The 20379-nt window shown below is 38.3% G+C and overlaps 1 protein-coding gene and 1 long non-coding RNA gene across 19 annotated transcripts in view; one reads left to right on the plus strand and one right to left on the minus strand.

Annotated features, from left to right (window-relative positions):
- Positions 1-20379, plus strand: part of LOC138763819 (serine-rich adhesin for platelets-like) — a 173277-nt gene that overhangs the window by 50097 nt on the left and 102801 nt on the right. For 15 of the 18 annotated variants that reach the window (XM_069938612.1, XM_069938611.1, XM_069938595.1 and 12 more), the window contains 2 exons: positions 13554-13650; positions 13773-13884. The exons of the other annotated variants lie outside the window; for them this stretch is intronic. In XM_069938612.1, the coding sequence (XP_069794713.1) occupies positions 13554-13650; positions 13773-13884 (209 nt within the window). The remainder of the gene's footprint in view (positions 1-13553; positions 13651-13772; positions 13885-20379) is intronic. 18 annotated transcript variants of the gene reach the window in all.
- The window catches only part of LOC138763823 (uncharacterized), an 84007-nt gene continuing 69582 nt past the window's right edge, over positions 5955-20379 (minus strand). Inside the window, exons 2-3 of the long non-coding RNA XR_011357849.1 lie at positions 9119-9450; positions 5955-7334 (exon numbers count right to left, since the gene is read on the minus strand). This is a non-coding gene — a long non-coding RNA (uncharacterized lncRNA). The remainder of the gene's footprint in view (positions 7335-9118; positions 9451-20379) is intronic.

Below are 20379 nucleotides of genomic sequence, written 5' to 3' on the forward strand. Positions count from 1 at the left end.
TACTAGTGGAGTATAACTATGATATAAAATATAAGCCAGGAACACTCAACAGCCAACTGCCTCATCACAGATGCCACTACCCGAGATAGAACAAGAAATTATTAAATGGACAGCAGAGATAGCAGCCATCAACCAAAAACAACTTCAACAACTGCCCATTACAGTCCAGATAATTGCAAAGGAAACCCGAAAAGAGGCAACATTAATAAGCAAGATCCTATACTTCACCCTTAATGGGCGGCCCAAATCTGAAGTCATTCCAGAAGATCTAAAACATTATCACACACTCCACCATGAACTATCATTCAAAGAAGGATGTTTAATATGGGGTACCCGTACAATTATTCCATCAAATGGCAAACTACTATGTTATCAGAACTGCACTACAACCATCCGGTAATGGTACGAATGAAGGCACTGGCCTGGATGCATGTTGGGTGGCCCTCCTTAGACCGAAATATTGAAACAACAGTAAGAGAATGCAAAGTACACCAAAAATGCCACAAGCTGAAGTTAACCCATGGAAATGGTTATCCAAATCATGGCATCGTATTCATTTAGACTTCGCTGGACCATTCATGGTGAAACTTTCCTAATAGCTGTGGACGCCTACTCCAAAAGGTTAGTAGTTTCAAAGCTGAAAAACACCAAAGCAGATCCCTCAATTGACTGTCTACGAGCTATTTTTTTCCACGTATGGATTGCCTTATGAATTAGTTATGGACAATGGACCTCAATTTATATCAGAACATTAAAAAAATTTTATGCGTGACAATAATATCAGACATATTTTGTCTGCACCAAGTATTGGGAAGGCAGAACATTTTGTACAAACATTCAAAAAAGCAATGAAAACCATGAAATTTCTAAATGCCTCCTGGACACAAAATCGCAGATTTCCTATTGGGGTACAGAAACACACTGGATTATACCACAAAAAGCACCCCAGCAGAATTAATGTTTGGCCACAACCTGCAGACCAGACTGTCCACAATTCATCCAGATCTGGGTCGCCGATTGCAAACAAACAAACAAATAAATAAATAAATAGATGGATAGAACCGCATCGCCACAAACCTCACCTAGAATATTGAAAGTGGGCGAGAGAGTTCTGGAACAAGATTTATAGATAATATAAAGACCCATGGGTGGTAGGCGTAATCTTACAAAAATTGAGCCCCTGTTCTAGTGGGGGACAGATTGACCAATTGCAAGCATTGGCTTACACTGAGGACCATGAACTGCCTCATGAGCTGGAGGAGGTGGAACTAGACCTGCCGTGGCCTGTCTCGACCAACCCACCCCTCAGGCTGAGTGAGGGGTGGGCAGAAACGGTCATGGAGCCAAGGAGTCCAGTAACTGAGACACAGCCAGGAGGACAACGAAGATGGGCAGTTGCTGCCTAAGCTCAGTGAAGGCGGGTGGACACCGCCGACCCGACAGGCAACCCAACTATCTGCAGGTCCCAAGCAAAGATCGGCACAGCATCCACGTCAAGGCAATCCAAAAGAGAAAGAAGACTACCTGAATGCTTTAGGAACTATGTGCCCTGATTTTTATTAAATATTTTCTCTTTTATAATTATAATTACTCATTAGATATATTCTAATTCCAACTTGTAGTCCTGGGCCCGAAGTCATCTTATTAGTTCCAAGGGGTCCAGTCAGCATTTATCGCATCGTGGGGGGGGGGGGGGGGGGGAGGAGAAGAGTGTTGGGTATAAGCCCGCCCTCTGCTGGACATCATGACACCCATGTATTGATGTCACCCTTCCATATGTGTATATATATATAATATATATACACACACACACACACAAACCTGGTTACTGATGCAATAAATAAATATTGTGTCAGTAGCCATGTTAGTCTAATAGAAGTAAAGGATGAGAAACCATCAAGTCTTAGTTGTGTGAGTGCATAGACAACACCTATAGCAAGCAGGGTGAAAATAAATCCAAAGGTTTTCTACAAATATGTTAATAGCAAATGGAGAGTGAGGGATAAAATTGGTCCCTTAGAGAATCAGAGCAGACAACTGTGTGTGGAGCCAAAGGAGATGGGGAAGATCTTGAACAATTTATTTTTCTTCAGAATTCACTAAGAAGGATATTGAATTATACAGGGTAAAAGAAGCAAAGAGGGTATTTATGGAGACTGTCATGATTAAGAAAGAGGAAGTACTGGAGCTTTTGAAGCATATAAATGTCGATAAGTCTCCAGGTCCCAACGGGATTTTTCCCCCGGACCTTGAGAGAAGTTGGTGAGGAAATAGCAGAGGTTTTTTCAAATGTTATTAGAGCTGGGTATAGTGCCGGAGGATTGGCACTATAAAAAGGGTTCAAGGAGCAAGCCTAGCAATTAACAGCCTGCAAGTTTGATGTCTGTGGTAGGTAAATTAATGTAAAGCATTCTTAGAGATAGTGTGTGAGTGTATATAAGTATATGGAGAGACAGGGTCTGATCAGAAACACTCAACATGAATTTGTGACTGGAAGGTCGTTTGACCAATCTTGTTGAATTTTTTGAAGAGGTGGCTAGGAATGTTGATGAGGTTAGAGCAGTGAATGTTGTTTATTTGGACTTCAGTAAGGCCATTGATAAGGTTCCGCATGGAAGGTTAGTTAAGAAGGTTCAGTTGTTGGGTATTAATTTTGAGATAGTCAAATGGATTCAACAGTGGCTGGAAGGGAGATGCCAGAGAGTCGTAGTGGTAACTGTTTGTCAGGCTGGAGGCCAATGACAAGTGGTGTGCCTCAGGGATCTGTATTGGATCCATTGCTGTTTTTCATATACATTAATGATCTGGATGATAAGGTGGTAAATTGGATTAGTAAATATGCAGATGATACTAAAATAGGTGGAATTGTGGATAATGAAACTTTTCAAAGATTGCAGAGGGATTTGGACTGCTGAGCAGAGTGGGCTGAAAGATGGCAGATGGAGTTTGATGCTGATAAGTGTGAAGTGCTTCATTTTGGTCGGAATAATCAAAACAGGACATACATAGTAAATGGGAGGGCATTGAGGAATGCAGTGGAGCAGAAAGATCTAGGAATTATGTTGAATTGTTCCCTGAAGGTAGAATCTCATGTGGATAGGGTGGTGAAGAAGGCTTTTGGTATGCTGGCCTTTATAAATCAAAGAATAGAATACAGGAGTTGGGAAGTGATGTTGAGACTGGTAAAGACATTGGTGAGACCAAATTTAGAGTACTGGCTGTGTGGAATGAGCTTCAGGGAGAAATAGTGGCAGCAGGGTCAATTTTGTCATTTAAGAAAAATTGGATAGATACATGGATGGGAGGGGAATGGAGGGTTATTGTCAGGTAGGTGGGACTAGAGTACTTAGTTTGGTGTGGACTTGAAGGGCCAAATGGCCTGTTTCTATGCTGTATTTGTAATATGGAACAATGGCACCTATCTGGTACTTATTGCCAGTTTAATAAGCAATCTTTAGCTTGCTGTGTATTCTGGACTTCAAATAAAACCACACAATTTTAAGAACCCATTAATATTCAAGTCCAGTGATTTTCAGTTTGTATGGAAGAATGGAAAATCTTAACTTTGATCTTGTAGATATGAATAAAAATGACAGAATTCTGCAATCAAAAGTAGAATTTAATTATTAGTAAATGATTGGTTCTGGTGATATTATCTCAAATTACATTATCTGATGATATTAAAGTGTGACTTATGCAATGATATGTATATTCATGGGTCCTCTACCGGCATCACCTACAGCTCCTAGAACGCTTCCACCAGCGTTGTCTCCGCTCCATCCTCAACATTTATTGGAGCGCTTTCATCCCTAACGTCGAAGTACTCGAGATGGCAGAGGTCGACAGCATCGAGTCCACGCTGCTGAAGATCCAGCTGCGCTGGGTGGGTCACGTCTCCAGAATGGAGGACCCTCGCCTTCCCAAGATCGTGTTCTATGGCGAGCTCTCCACTGGCCACCGTGACAGAGGTGCACCAAAGAAGAGGTACAAGGACAGCCTAAAGAAATCTCTTGGTGCCTGCCACATTGACCACCGCCAGTGGGCTGATATCGCCTCAAACCGTGCATCAGTTCGGCGGGCAGCAACCTCCTTTGAAGAAGACCGCAGAGCCCACCTCACTGTCAAAAGGCAAAGGAGGAAAAACCCAACCCCAACCCACCAATTTTCCCCTGCAACCGTGTCTACCTGTCCCGCATCGGACTCGTCAGCCACAAACGAGCCTGCAGCTGACGTGGACATTACCCCTCCATGAATCTTCGTCCGCGAAGCCAAGCCAAAGAAGAAGATTTTATTTTACTAATTAAGCACAAACTTGGTTGTGACATCATACCTTGTCTGAACCATGGGAAATGCACTTTAGATTCATTTGGTAATCTTGGATTCCTGTGCATTTGTCCTCCTGGATTTTACGGAGATATTTGCAGGTAATCATTTTAAATAAGCTGATGCCCTTTGTAATTTCTAATGTTTCTGAGTATGAAAACCATTAGATGTTCACAGAACAGCTGCTTGAAATTAATTTCGTTGTCTTTATTTGAATTTTTTAATGATTCTTGGAGTTTTAGAAAGGATTGTTAATGATTTTTTTTTAAAAATTAACTAAACAAGAAACTGAGGTTGCAAAGTTAAAGCCACCCTGAGCTTCTAGAAATTCAGGAAATAGAAACAAAAGCAGGTAATTCAGTCCCTTGTGGCTGCTTCACAAATCATTAATATTGTATCATGCGAATTGTTTCCTGCACTAAACTTCACAATCTACCTGTGTCATTCTCACCACCTACAGTTCTCTTTGTTGGTTTATGGAGTGGTGGCTTCCCACCCAAGATGAACAAAGACTTCAAAAAAATAGCTATCGTGACATTGAGCTCCAATTGCCATTTTAATTTGAGCCAAAGCAAGGAAATTGCTGCAGTTTTTCTTTTGTGAAACAGTGGTTCTTGGGATCTCATCAAGGAAATTCCCTTCTTTAAGAATGTCTCGGAGCCTGTTTCACAGCCTTCCCTGAGTCCCCATGAAAAGTTTCCAGAAGTCAGCTGATGCCGACACCCAGAATGAAAAGGAAATAGATAATGAGACTTGGGACAGGCTTGGTTTCTTTATCAATAAGGAAGGTCCAAATAGTGTCAAGAATGTCATGCTTAATTAATGAATCAGAGTTCCAAATTAGCTTAGTAAATTTTTGATAGAAGTTTACAGCACTTTACAGGTCCTTTGGCCCAAAATGCTGCGCAAACTTAAATTTAACAAACTAAAGCTTCTCGACCTGTTAAATTTAACAATTTAAAGCTTATCAACTTGTTCTGTTAGAAGGGAAAAGTTCAGTAGGTTCAGAGCAATGAGCTTGGGCATAGGCTGAACATGAGGGGATCGCAACACACTAGAACTATCAATCACAAAACAATATAATCAGTCACGTCAGACTTTCCTACTATAGACGACACTTTCCTTATTCTAATACATCCTAATTTCAAAGTATCATCTTCCAAAAGCATGAGTTATGACATTGTGAATTTCGATCTCTTTAATTCAATAAATCCATCTCTGTGACTGCTGCTTTATGTAGCCTTAATTCATTGATAAAATGGACAAACATTTTGCATAGCTTCACATTAAGACTTTCATAACAATGTATTTACTGTATAATGATACAAAAGCTTAGGATACTAGCTTAAAGAAATGCATAAAAAGTATTTCAAGAGAAACACAATTCAAAGAAAAATTTCTCATGCTCAAGCTTCCTCACATCCTGAAGAATAATGAGCAAGTCGTTTATCTGGGCGGATATTACAACATATTATATCATAGTCACTATGGTAACACAACAAACAATAGTCTTTTAAAGAGAGTGGCACAAAATTAACTGAGTTAACAAGGTTTTAACCTTTACACCTACCAGTGGGGAACAAAAAAACTTTCTACATTTTCTCTGTCCATGCCTTTCAACATTCGATATGTTTCAAGATCTCCCCACCCTACCCCTCCCCCCCCACCTTGTTCACCTAAATTCCAAAGACTGCAGTCCAAGAGCTGTCATGATCATCATTTGACAACCCTTTCATATCCGGAATGCTCGAACCTCCTCTGAATCTTCTCCAATGTTATTTATTAAATGAGGAGCCCAAAACTGCTCACAGTACTCCAAGTGAGGTCTCACCATTGCCTTATAAATCCTCAACATCACACCCCTGCCCTTGAGTTCTATTCTTCTTGAAATGAATGCCAGTATTGCATTTTCTTTCTTCACTACCAACTCAATCTGCAAGGTTACCTTCAGGCGATCACATCTGGGTATTTTCTCCCATTTAGAAAATAGTCTGCCCATTTATTTTTTTTCTACCAAAGTGCATGTCCATGCATATGAATTTTTAAATGTCCTCATTGTATCAGGTTCTACCACCATCCTTTTTTTTTTAAACTTTATTTATTCGTTCAAAAAACAAATAATATATGACATATGCAGCAATTAAACATAAACATGAATTTTTTTTATATATATATAGAAAAAAAAAGAAAAGAACCCCCCCCCTTCTGCCAACTCTCCTAAGGAGAGCCATAAAAAAAGAAAAAAGAAAGAATATTAAAGAAAAAGTTAAATATACATATTAAAATCTAATCAATATAAATTGAATTGTAAATATTCTGAATATAACAGCCACTTATTAATTTTAAAATTATAATTATCATGCGAAACATATGTAATTTTTCCCATTATTAAACAATATTTCATCTCATTATGCCATCTATTAATATCAATCATATTTGTATCTTTCCACGTGCTAGCAATACATTTTTTCGCTACAGATAAAGCTAAATATACAAAAGCAAGCTGGAACTTATCTAATCCCAAACCTTTCAGAGGTTGCAAACTACCCAATAAAAATACTATTGGATCTAAAACTATTTTAATCTTATACAAGTATTCTAAAAACGATAGAATTTTCTTCCAAAAAGATTGTATATGTTTTTTCTTCTTTAGCTTGGCTTCGCGGATGAAGATTTATGGAGGGGTAATGTCCACGTCAGCTGCAGGCTCGTTTGTGGCTGACAAGTCCGATGCGGGACAGGCAGACACGGTTGCAAGGGAAAATTGGTTGGTTGGTGTTGGGTTTTTCTTCCTTTGCCTTTTGTCAGTGAGGTGGGCTCTGCGGTCTTCTTCAAAGGAGGTTGCTGCCCGCCGAACTGTGAGGCGCCAAGATGCACGGTTTGAGGCGTTATCAGCCCACTGGCGGTGGTCAATGTGGCAGGCACCAAGAGATTTCTTTAGGCAATCCTTGTACCTCTTCTTTGGTGCACCTCTGTCTCGGTGGCCAGTGGGAAGGCGATGGTCCTCCATTCTGGAGATATATATATGTATACATGACCAAACAGCATGAAAAAAAGTTCCAACCGTATCACCACATCTAAAACACAAATCTGATTCATGAAAACCATTCTTTTAAAATTTTTCAGGTGTCAAATATAATTGATGTAAAAAATAGTAATTAATCATTGCATAAATGTGCATTAATTACACTATCATAACAGATATCTAACCAATTATCTTCAGAAAAAATAAAACCAATATCCGCTTCCCATTTAATTTTAGATCTATCCCAACCGTTTTTATCCATACCATCCTGTAATATTTGATACATAGATAAAATATAACCCTTCTCTGGTACCTTCATAAGAAAAGTCTCAAATTTAGTCATTTTAGGTAAAATCATATCTCTACCAAACATACATTTTACCAAAGATCGAATTTGATAATAAAGAAATAAAGAGTTCTTATCAATACCAAAACCTTCCCTCATCTGATTAAAAGATAAAAACTTACCCTCTTTAAAACAATGTCCCAAATTTTTCACACCTTTAAATCTCCAATGCAATAAACTTTGATTATGTATTGAAAAAGAAATAAGTTGATTATTATACAATGGAGTCAAAGCCGAAAATTTACCCCTAGAGCCTGTCATTTTATTTTTCTTTGTCCATAACTTCATTAAATGTTTTAGTATAGGCACATTATATTGTTGTAACAAATTTATATTCCATCTAAACAAAAATTGATATATTTCAAATTCAGAAATACTTGCCATCTCAATTTTAGCCCAACTAGGAGGCCGCACCAAATCCATCAATGAACTAATAAATTTAAGTTGGGCTGCTTCATAATAATTTTGAAAATGTGGTAAACGTAGTCGCCCTAACTCATATTTCCAAGTTAATTTATTCAAAGCTACTCTCGAAAATTTACCCCTCCATAAAAACTCCCTAACTATTTTTTTCAAATCTCGAAAAAAAATTTTATCAAGTAAATACGGAATGGATTGAGACAAATACTGTATATGCGGAAAGATATTCATCTTAATTGTATTTATCCTACCCATTAAATTAATAGGTAAATCTTTCCATTTAATCAAATCTGTTTTAATTTTTTTCATTAATAGAGCATAATTGAATTTATATAAAGACTAAATACCAATAATATCTTTATATAAAAACTCAAATCAACGTATATAGGCCCTCCAATAGAAAAAAATCACAAATTAAAAACAAACTAAAATGAAAATAAAAAAATAATAAAGAAAAAAAAAGAAACCCCCCCCCCCAAAAAAAAACTACCAAAAGGTAGTAATCCCCTAAACAAAAATTGGGTGTGGGACACTCACCAGTGGCTGATGACTAGTAAAGAACTTAGTGCAAATCTCTCCCTCCCCAGCCAAACTATCAACAATGGCATAGAGTCTAGACATGAGGGGGGCGTGGCAAGATGGCAGAGTCTAGACGTGAGGGGGCGTGGCAAAATGGCGTAGAGTCTAGACGTGATGGGGGTGTGGCAAGATGGCATAGAGTCCAGACGTGTAATCTCGACCTCTCTAGCCAGACTTTTAAGTACCTGTTTTTTAACCCTTTGTTTTCAAGTTTAAACTTTTAAAAATTTAGTTTAAAGTATTAAGGAATTATTATGGCCACTAATGGTAAAAAGATTAAACCTCAAGGGCAGAAGAAATTACATTTTCGAAGTGCTGAAGATTTGGGGCCTAGATGACTTGATACAGCCCCAGGCTCAATCTCTTCATTGTCTAAATCCCAAAGATCGCCTGTGGGAGCGGAAAAAAAAATGTCTATTGCTCACCAAGTGAAGGATGGCGCTGGAATTATCCATTCTCCGGAAGAAGGTGTGTGTTCCCAAGAAGTGGACCCCGATTTGGAAAGCCTTTCGATTTCAACGGAGGGCTCACGCAGGAAGACGACTCCATTGTTGGAAATGCATCAGGTAGCATTTCAATCTGAAGAAATCGCTTTTCTTCGTGATTTGATGAAAAAAACAACGAGATGCAGGGGGATACCAGCGGCGACCCCCTGAGGAAGTCGAGGTGCCATCGCTGGGAGTCCAGACCCACAGTAAAACTTTTAAAATGCCTTCTGTTGAGTTGCAGCAGGAACTGCAGTTACCTTGTTCTGCCACTGTCAGAGAGAGCAGAGCTGAGCTTTACTGAATCACAGTATATGCAATTAAATGCTATTGTTCAAGCTGTTATAAAACCTTTGTTGACATCTCAAATGAATGAAATGGCTCAAATGAATGCTGGTATAAGTTCAGAATTAAATATGGTTAAGACACGTGTGAATGCATTTTATCAAGAATTTAAAAAATTTCAGACTGCTTTTTTGGACTGTAGACAACAGGCGACTTCTAACAGAAAAAGTGTTGAAGGTGGAAAAATCAGTCATAGAACTAGGAGAACATGAGAAGGAGCTAGAAAGAAAAATAGATTACTTGGAGAATCAAAGGAGAAGGAATAATGTGAAAATAGTTGGTTTGCCAGAAGGTATAGAAGGACAAGATCCTTTTCATTTCTTTAAAGACTGGATCCCGCAAATATTAGGGCAAGAATTTTTTTCTGGGGGATTGATACTGGAAAGAGCCCATAGAGCTTTAAGAAGAACACCCTCAGCTGGTCAACCACCGAGACCGGTAATAATTCGATGTTTGAGTTATTTGGACAGAGAAGCAATACTTCGACTTGCAGTGCAAAATGCGAGACAACAATAAACCCCATTATTGATTCAGAATAGCAGTCTTTTTTTATCCTGATTTGAGTCAAGAGGTCATTCAACGTCGATTCAATCCAGTTAAAGAAGTTTTGTGGCGTAAAGGTTATAAGTCTACTTTTCACTATCCTGCAGTGTTGATGGTGTTTATAAGAGGACAAGGACGTAGTCCACCATTATCTCCTAAAGAAAAATCGGGTTGTTCTGGAAACGGAAGAAATGGCAGAAATGGGAAAAACGGGAATGGAAAGAGTCTACTTCCTTCTGAAATGGGATCTCCGAGATTGGAATCTTTTGGATGAAAAGAAGAATTTTCTTATTGTATTTTTTTTGTTATTATGATATTTTGATGTTATTGATTGTCTACCACCATCCCTGGCAATGCATTCCAAGCACCCACTATTTTTGATGAAAACAAAAACACCCATCTCTGATATCTCCCCTGAACTTTCCTCCACTCACCTTAAACTGGTGTCCTCTCGTTCTCACCATTGCTGCCCTGGGAAAAGGTGTTAGCGGTCCACTCCATATATAGAACCATAGAACATTGCAGTAGAAACAAACCCTTTGGCCCTTTTCTTGTTGAAGGCAACTACCCTTCAGCGCAAACACTACCTTCAAAGATCTGTGTTCTGCAGTACAAGTTCAGATTCTAAACAATGTCTTTAAAAATCATCATGGTATTCCATCATTGTTCTCATCAGATTCCCAAGGCATTATCCAAGAAAACTGCCAATAGTTCCATGAAGTTAAAACCTGTGTTCTATTTGTTTTTTTTAAAAGCCTGCTAGTATCATTTATCTCTGCCAAGCATCTCTCCATGATCAAATTTGGGTCTCTGGTTATTTTAGACAGCCGCACTACCTGCTGAAAAGGTGTTAGGTAAAAACATCATGAGCTGGGAATGTAGAGGGAGTCACCCAGTGCTGGGCCGTAACAAGATGCAGTTGTGACCTTGTACTCTCAAGATAAGAGTGGGGATGACAAATTGATGTGCAGGAGGCTAGCAGAGAGGGACAGCAACAGTTTATTCATTGGACAATGTCATGGTATGATAATTTACTAAGTACGTATCCTAAGGTATATAAAAAACACCACTTGCTGATGCGCCTTCTCCAACTAGCACTGTTAGTTGCAAGTGTTACAATCCGGCAATAAAGAACAAAGAACCTTGATTTCGACTCAGTCTGGTGTTTGACTCACTCATTCATGAACAAAGCAGACCTAACAAAGGGAATGCCCAAGTAGCATCCTCTTACAGTTGTTGCATTTATCCCTGCATTGTACGTATCCCTGGCATTTAGCTGGACAAATCCTTGTTCATTCAATCAGTATGTCTCTGCTAAGAGAGAATGAGCAATGCTATCTTGGAATGAAAACTCCCATTATACTACAAACTGCAATATCTTTCTTGTAATCTCCTACTCCAGTAAGAGGTTATGAAAAAAAATCAGAATTGATAACTAATCATTCCTCCATAGTGATTGTCATAATCTATCTGTTCTGCATCCTCCTAGCATATTTGGGTACGTACACTATAGTCTTTCAAAGATATCTGGAGTTCTTCTTGTCAAGAGTGTGTGGTCATATCAGACGCCTAATTGTCATCCATTAGTTTGCCAACGCTCATTTAAATGAACCAACACAAAGGCTCAATGCCCCCCATATTTTAATGTATGTTTTCATTGACATGTTTGACATGTACGGATGCAATATAGTTTTATCTTCTGCAATGTTAATTTTATAAATCTATTTTGTAAGTTAAAATATAACATTGTATTCTAAGCAGCACAATGAAATAGAAGCTTGCTGCCTCACAGCTTCAGTGATTTTGGATTGATACTGACCTATGGTGCTGCCTGACCACACTGTTACCCCAGGGTGCTCCTGGTTTTTCCTATGTCCCACAAATGTGTGGGCTGGTAGGTTTTTTGGCCACTATAAATTGTCCCTGTCTGCAGGTACATGATGGAATCTTGGGGAGTTGATAGGAATATGGGGAGAACAAAATAAGATCTATATAATTAGTGTAGAAGAGTAGTTGATGGTCAATGTATACTCAATGGACCAAATACTTCTGCGCACTGATTCTTGGCTGTAAGATTGTATTTCCAGTTTGAGTACCTGGTTATTTTTGTACAGGCTTTCCGTTAAAGCATTATGTAAATATTTGGTTGGAACTCTGAGTTATTACAGGAGTAAAATAGAGATGAAGGGGAAAACAGTTAATTACATCTCAGGAATTTGATTTTTAATTGTGAACAGGCGTTGGTTGAATGTTTCTTATTTCAGTCTGGAGAAAAATTAAAATTGTGCTCTTGATGGATGCATAGTAAATAGAAAGATGTTGAGGAATGTTAAGGTTGAGTTGCTTTTCTTTTATATTGCATGAGACATAGAATATAAATTTGGAGAAATCATGCTCGAATTATATGAACAATTGTTGGGCTATAGTTTACTGATATAGCTTTGATCACATTACAGGAAACATGTTATTGTACTGGAGAAGGCACCAGGTGCATTATGAGGACAGAGTTGGGAGTTCCTTTGATTGGAAAGAACATGATGGAATGCACAGCTTATAATCTAAATGATATTTGTGCATGTATGTCTGTCTGTTTGTCTGTTCTCCATGCAAATCAATATGGAGCACTCTACAAATGCCCAAGAAGGTTCAGTAGGGGTAACATTTGATGCTAAATGTCATGACCTCATTGAATTTCATTAAATTGAACTTTTAAGGTCATATGAAGTTTTGAAGTGTTTTTTGACCAGCTGGCACTAAACTTGCATTACTGTTTATTATACAAGTATAATACACTGACTTGCATTACTGTTTACTATAATTGTGGTAAAATTTGATGCAGATTGTCATGACCTCATTGAATTTAATTTTTAAGGTCATCTGCAATTCAAAAGTTCAACAAAAAACTATTTAACTTGCACCAGGGACACCTCAATTAGTTATAGTGCTATGAATCAATGTACATTCAGAAACAAAACCCAGTTCAATATGGGCCCAAAAAGCAAAGCAACATTGGCAAAAGAGAAAGCAAGAGACGGCAGAGGAACATAAGTTTTGCCTCACTGTTAATGCTTCCAGACATGTAAGGAGCAGGCCAGGAAACAGAACAGGAACACCAGGCCTGCCTCAGTGCTCAGGTCTCCAGACAAACAAGAAACAGACAGTAGGAAACAGAAAAAAATATATTTATGCAGCATTACCATGAAGTTTTTTGGGTATTTTGTTTCAACCATGTAGTCAACCACTGAGTGTCTTATTTCCCCGCCATGCTGGTTATCCTGCTAATTTGTTATAATATTTCTGTGGTTCTGCAAATGTAAAATTTTGTCACATACATGAACTTTCATAAATTTTATGTCAAAATTTTGGAGAATTTTGCAGAGCTTTGTCTTAACAGATAACAGAGTTGAAGAGAAATTATATTGGTGAGTGAAGGAGTCATGGTCATTTCATAATCTATGCGTTCTTACATATTTGTTTTTCCATGCAGAACCATTTACTGTAATCGTACTTCTTGGAATCATTGCTATACCGATTCTCATCCTTGCTTTATGCTTTGCCATTTGCTGTATTTGCAACAGAGAAAGGTATGAGGGAGACACTTTCCCATATTGTGAAATCTATTTTGTCCCACTTGTAAAAGAAACACTGGAAATGCAAATATGGAGTGAATAGATTTTAATTCTCGTTTTCTTTGCCAACCTTTCAGACTACACCATCAGGCCTTGATAAAAAGCCTGGAGAGTTGTTTAAATCCATTGACAATTACTTGTGCATCAGAGCCCCTACACTCTCCTTGTCCACAAACTGACAGATATCAGGTAGTGACTCTGAGAAATAGTTCTTTTGTTAACTTGTTTTGTTTGAATCATTTTTAAAATTTCAAGTTTCAAGTTTCAAAATAAAAATATCCTTTTTAATTGATATTGATTGTTCGAATTTATACAGAATAACTTTTGAAAAAGAAAATATAGTGTATTTTCTTGGAGCCCTGAGGCAAATGAGTTGATATGTTATTTAAGCTGTAGTTTTATTAGTCATTTTGAGTCTGTGTGGCAATGGAAATGTATTGATGTTTTATTTTTTGTGCTTGTCAGCTTTGCGACTGTCTTGTAATTACTTAAATGGAATTCATTGGCTCTTGAGAAATTGAATCAATGTTTATTTTGTTTTGTAAGAGGACATCTCTGTGCAATCCTGAAATTTTTCTTTTTTTTCCTTTCTATGTTTATATAGCTCTATTATATCCTTTATATTAACTATTTTTGGGTGTGGGGTGAATAGAATCATGTATTTAACTTTTGATTTGTTTATCTTGAACATGTATTACTATATTAATTCTGATTACTGCATGTATGGAGAAAATTTTAAATAAAATATTCAAAAAAACATTTATTCCGTTTCTTAAAAATATGGAGCTTAGCTGGATTTTAATTCAACAAAATTCAATTAACCTTCATTGAAAGCTTTTACACAAACCAATTTCACAATATTTCCCCTCTACTTACTAAAGCCAATACTCCCCATACATCAATGTTCAAGATATTGTATAAAATTCAAAATAGAATCTTTCCAAGTGGCACAAATCTTGTTCATTGATTTTTAAATTTAGACATTTAGCTCGGTAATAGGCCCTTTTCGCCCACGAGTCCATGCCACCCAATTAACCTACAACACTGGATACATTTTGAAGGGTGGGAAGAAACCAGAGCCCCTGGGGTAAAACCCATGCAGGTACAGGGATTTATAGCGTGGGATTTGAACCCCAGTCCCGATCACTGGCGCTGTAACAGTGTTGCACTAACGCCTACTCTAATTGTGCCACCTCTTGCAGGGTTGTATATTCTCATTCACCTTACTTTTTTTTGGCTTATTTTCTGTATTATTTATTTTTAATATTGGGATGTGCATGGAATTTATTTTGTGTTTTCCCTGGAGGATAGAAGGCTGAGGGGTAAATTAAAATTCAGACATACAGCACAGTAACAGGCCCTTTCGGCCCATGTGCTCATGCCACGCAGTTACACCCATTTCACCTACAACCCTGGTACGTTTTTAAATGGTGGGAGGAAATCTGTGCACCTGGGGAAAACTCACACAGATGTGGGCAGAATGTACAAACTCCTTGCAGACAACATTGGATTAGAACCCAGGTAACAGCATTGTGCTAACCATGCAGGTAATCTGCAAAAGTTTATAAAACCATGAGGGACATGGATAAATTGATTTAAGGGGGATCTGAGGGGAATCTTTTCCACTCAGGGTGGTCTGTATGTGGTATGAGCTGCCATAAGAAATTGTAGAAGTGACACAATTTTCATATTCCAAAGACATTTGGACAGATCTATGCATATAAATGGCTTCAAATAATATGGACCAAATGCAGGCAACTGGGATTGACTCAGAAAGGCAATCGGTCTGAATGGATGAGCTAGGTCAAACTACCTCTTCTATCCTAATCACTCTTATGATTCATGACATGATAAAGGGACCTTAAATTGATGTTGTACAATTGTTTGGTGTGAAGAATATGCCATGTGCAGAAAATTTGGCTGCAGTCTCACCTAATTCAGGGAGTTGTTAGTTCAAGTCACACTGCAGGCTGTGAATGCAAAACTCTAGGCCGTGGCTCCATTTACTGGCTGAATGGTTTAAACAAAGATCTCTTAAACTTACTCAGATGGATACAAAAGATTCCGCATGTCTGTAATGCTGATCACTACGTTGGTAATAGGATCCTAGGCATGGACACAATAATACCTTGTTGATCATGATATCTAGGTGGACAATGAGGTCCTTTCATTAACTATTAACTACAGACCCTGATAAAGTCAGAACCATTAACTAACATGCTGCATATTAAGGAAGGTTTCATTAAAAATTGAGACAACTAATGATCTATTTGCGAAGGGACAAAAATAATCAAAATATATTGGACTTGGTATTGTGCTCTATCAATGTGGTATCATCTCACTGATGAAGGGCAGCAGAAATAGAAGGGAGACGGGCCTTGTAAACTAAATGATGGAACAGCAGGAGAAGCTGGAATTGTTGAATGACCTGAGGACTAATACTTGGAAGAAAAGTCCCTATGTCTGGCATCTGGAGGAAAAAAGGGAAACCACCTTTCTAACTGAAACTGATTACCCTTGAATAATGCTAAATATACCTTGCACCATTGTGTCGCGAGACTCTAATTCAAATTCAGTTCATCACAGTAAACATCTGACATTGCTGCAAATTTCCAATTTATCATTCTTTTATGGAAAGAACTCTATTGTTTTCAATTATTGTGGGTTCCAGACCCTCAGAAATGCCTAGCTACCTCCTAAAGGAGACTAGGGTGGTCTATAACAGACACCTACCTCATGGAAAAATAGAAAAGGCAATTCTATCGATGGTAGTCAATGACCTGATTTTACTTAACCACCTCTTTTGCTGAAAAGAACAATGGCTATAATGTGGTTGAACATCAATTGTTACACCTTCCTGACTTGGAACATCTGTTAATTGATTCCTTTATCATTATTGTGTCAGTATCTTGGAGACCCCTGCAAACACGTCATCTCAAAAAAATTTCAGAGAAAGCTCACAACCCATTATCTTATGGCTTACAAGAATAGGATTGCAATAAATGTTACTAGCATCATATAAACTGATCCTTGTTTTATCTTGCATCTTTAAGTAAAAATGTACAATTTTAGGGTCACAGAATAATTCCTTCAATGACGGAACAAACATCACATTCTGCATTATTGTGGATAATTGGTTGCTAGATTTCCTTAACCTTAGGATGCACTACAATGTGGATAAATGTGAGGTTATCCACTTTGGTAATACAAACCGGAGCGCAGATTACTATTTGAATGGCAATAGATTAAGAGATGGGGAAGTGCAGAGAGACCCAGGGGTACTTGTACATCAGTCTCTGAAGGCGAGCATGCAGGTACAGCAGGCGGTTAAAAAGGCAAATGGTATGTTGGCCTTCATATCAAGAGGGTTTGAGTATAGGAACAAGGATACCTTACTGCAGCTGTACAGGGCCTTGGTGAGACCACACCTGGAGTATTGTGTGCAGTTTTGGTCACCTTATCTAAGGAAGGATGTTCTTGCAATGGAGGGAGTGCAGAGGCGATTCACCAGGCTGATACCTGGAATGGCAGGAATGACTTATGAGGAAAGATTGCGCAAATTGGGATTGTACTCGCTGGAGTTTAGAAGATTGAGAGGGGATCTCATAGAGACATATAAAATTCTGGCAGGACTGGACAGAATGGATGCAGATGGGATGTTTCCAATGATGGGAAAATCCAGAACCCAGGGCCATGGTTGGAGGATAATAGGCAAACCATTTAGGACCGAGATGAGGAGGAATTTCTTAACCCAGAGGATGGTGAATCTGTGGAATTCATTGCCACAGAGGGCAGTAGAGGCAGGTTCATTAAATATATTTAAGAGGGAATTAGATCTATTTCTTCAGTATAAGGGTATTAAAGGTTACGGAGAGAAGGTGGGGACGGGGTACTGAACTTTAAGATCAGTCATGATCTCGTTGAATGGCGGAGCAGGTTCGAAGGGTCGAATGACCTACTCCTGCTCCTATCTTCTATGTTTCTATGTCTATGTTTCTATTTCCAATCCCATTCTCCTGAAATAACACCAATATAACCCTAATTTTTCCCTTTTGACATGTGTACTGTGACAGATTATAGATATGTTTTTGGGAGATAAATTGGGGCAGATTTTTATGTAGGTCACATACAAACACTTTAAAACAGATCTTATTCAAAATACTGGAGCTCTGCTCATGCTAGACAATCTAGCGCCAAGAGTCTTTGAAAAAGCTTTAGAGTGCTCAAAACTTCAGTAATGGATTGTTGCTTACAAAAAGGCAACAGATGAAAGAATTTGTCGGAGCCACAGACTGTCTGGAGTGGAACTTGCTGTTCTAAGAGGGTCATGTGGTTTCGCAAGCAGAGAGAGTAAAACAGGCTTTCTCTCAGAGAGAGAGAGAGAGAGAGGGGGGAGAGAGAATTCAGTTCTGCAGTGCTACAGTCAGCAACAGCAGTTGGGACTGGAACAGGACAAGCTGGCAAGCTTGTGGAAAACCCCATTTGGAAGATGGGTTGTGAGTGCTTAGATCAGCCTGGTCAAAGCCCTTGTGGTTCATACAAGAGGAGATGGATGGCTGCCTAATGTTTCACTTGAAATAAGAGAAATAAAAAGGAACTCTGTCATGAAAGAAAGAGGTTATCATCTGGGGAACCCTGATTGAGCAAGTTTCTTCGTCAAGTCTCTGAAGTGGCTGGTTACAAGGAATCAGTTGTGGGTGTCCAGTGAATAACAAATCTCTCTCTGAAAACTGAGAAGAACCTTCCTGAGCAGTAACCATTTACCTTTCAAGCACCAAAACCTGGTGAACTTTATAAATAGTTAAATTCTGTGCACAGTATAAGAATTGCCTACAACCAGTGAACTTGGAACAATGAGAAGTGAGATTGGACGGAGAATCAAAGAACTTTTCTGAACTTACACACACATTACATACACGTGCGCTTAGAATTAGAAGGGGGTTAAGTTAGGTTAGTTAAGTCAATAGTGATAAGTTGAAGTGTGATTCTGTTTTCATGTTTAAAGATAATTAAAAGCAACTTTTATTTAAGTAACCATTTGTCTTGGTGAATATCTATTGCTGCTGTGTTTTGGGGTCCTCTGGGCTTGTAACAGTACAATTTTTAAAGTTTTGCTTAATGTTTATATTTAAATAAGTTTCATGAATATAAAACAATACAACACAGGCCCTTTGGTCTAGTGTCTGTACTAAACATAACATCCAAATCAAATTAACAATCTGCTGCTTGCTCTAATAGAACATAGAACATTACAGCACATTTGGCCCATGATGTTGTATCAACCTATATAAAACTACTCCAGAACAATCTAACCCTTCCCAACACATTCATAATCCTCTATTTTTCCTCTCATCTATGTGCCTATCTGAGAGTCATTTTAAATGTTCCCATTGTAGCAGCCTCCACAACAACCCCCAGCAATGGACTCCAGGCACCTCCCAATCTCTGCGGAAAAAAAAGTACCTTTGACATCTTCCCTAAACTTACCTCCACTCATATAAAATGGATGTTAGCTAGTATTTGCTAATGCCACCCTGGGAAAAAGGTACAGGCTGTCCACCTGTATGCCTCTCATAATCTCCAGTCAGTCTCCTTTCATCCTTTTCATTGCTCCAAAGAGAAAAGCCATCAATGGTCAACCTTGTTTCGTAAATAATGTTCTCCATTCCAGGCATCGTCAATTGGATACAGTATTCCAAATACAGTCTAAATAAAGTTTTATATAGCTGCAACATGACCTCCTTACTTTTACACTTGATGAATTAAAAACAGAAAATGCTGGAAATGTTCAGAAGGTTAGATGCCATCTGTCGAAAAGGGTAACTTGCTTTGACTGTATCAGAACTGTCCAATTCTTTTATAAAGTTGTCCACTTATAATATCGGCTTATTTTCTCCTTCCATTAGCACACTTGGGCATATCCCACAACTAATTTTTGATATTTATGTTCCTTTGTTTCTTGTTCTCAAGCTGCCCTTGTGCCGTGGCTTTTGTATGCATTTTCTCTGACTCTAATTGTCTCAATCAACTGATCATTCAGATGAGCAGTTCTGCCTCACTTCGAGGTATTCTTAGCATTCTCTCCATCCTCCTCCACTCTCTCTGTAACTTAAAACTAACTTGTTTATCTTCTGTTCTAAAGGAGAGTTTTTGACCAGAAACATTAACTCTGCTTCTATTTCAACAGATTCCCTGAACATAGAATGCTTTTATTTCAGATTTACAGCATTTGCAACTTATTTTTTGTCATTTTTGGCTTGGGATACCTGGTTAAAATTTATTTATGTCAATCAGCAGTTAGGTCTGGAATGCCTCTGTTGTTGAAGAACAGAAGAATATGAACTCCAATATAAGATGCTTGCCTTCTGAATTTCTGTGAAATAGGTGGTGCTGCTCCAATACATGTCCCCAGGACAATTCTGAATCACTGAAATCATACTAGGAATAAGTTGAAAGCACTGTCATTAGTGTTTAGAAAATAGTATATTTTCATTAATGAAAATCTAGCTGCACATTGATCTATCGATAATTGGAGAGAGAGAGAGTTATGCTGGATTCACACAGAGTAGCTGCTGTATTATTAACCATGGGATCGAGTTCAAGGACTTTGAGGTAAATTTGCAGCTGTACAAAACCTTATTTAGACCCCACTTGGAACATTGTGTTCAGTTCTAGTCACTTCAC

This window comes from Narcine bancroftii, chromosome 5 (genome assembly GCF_036971445.1).
Source record: "Narcine bancroftii isolate sNarBan1 chromosome 5, sNarBan1.hap1, whole genome shotgun sequence".
In the NCBI taxonomy this organism is placed as follows: Eukaryota; Metazoa; Chordata; class Chondrichthyes; order Torpediniformes; family Narcinidae; genus Narcine; species Narcine bancroftii.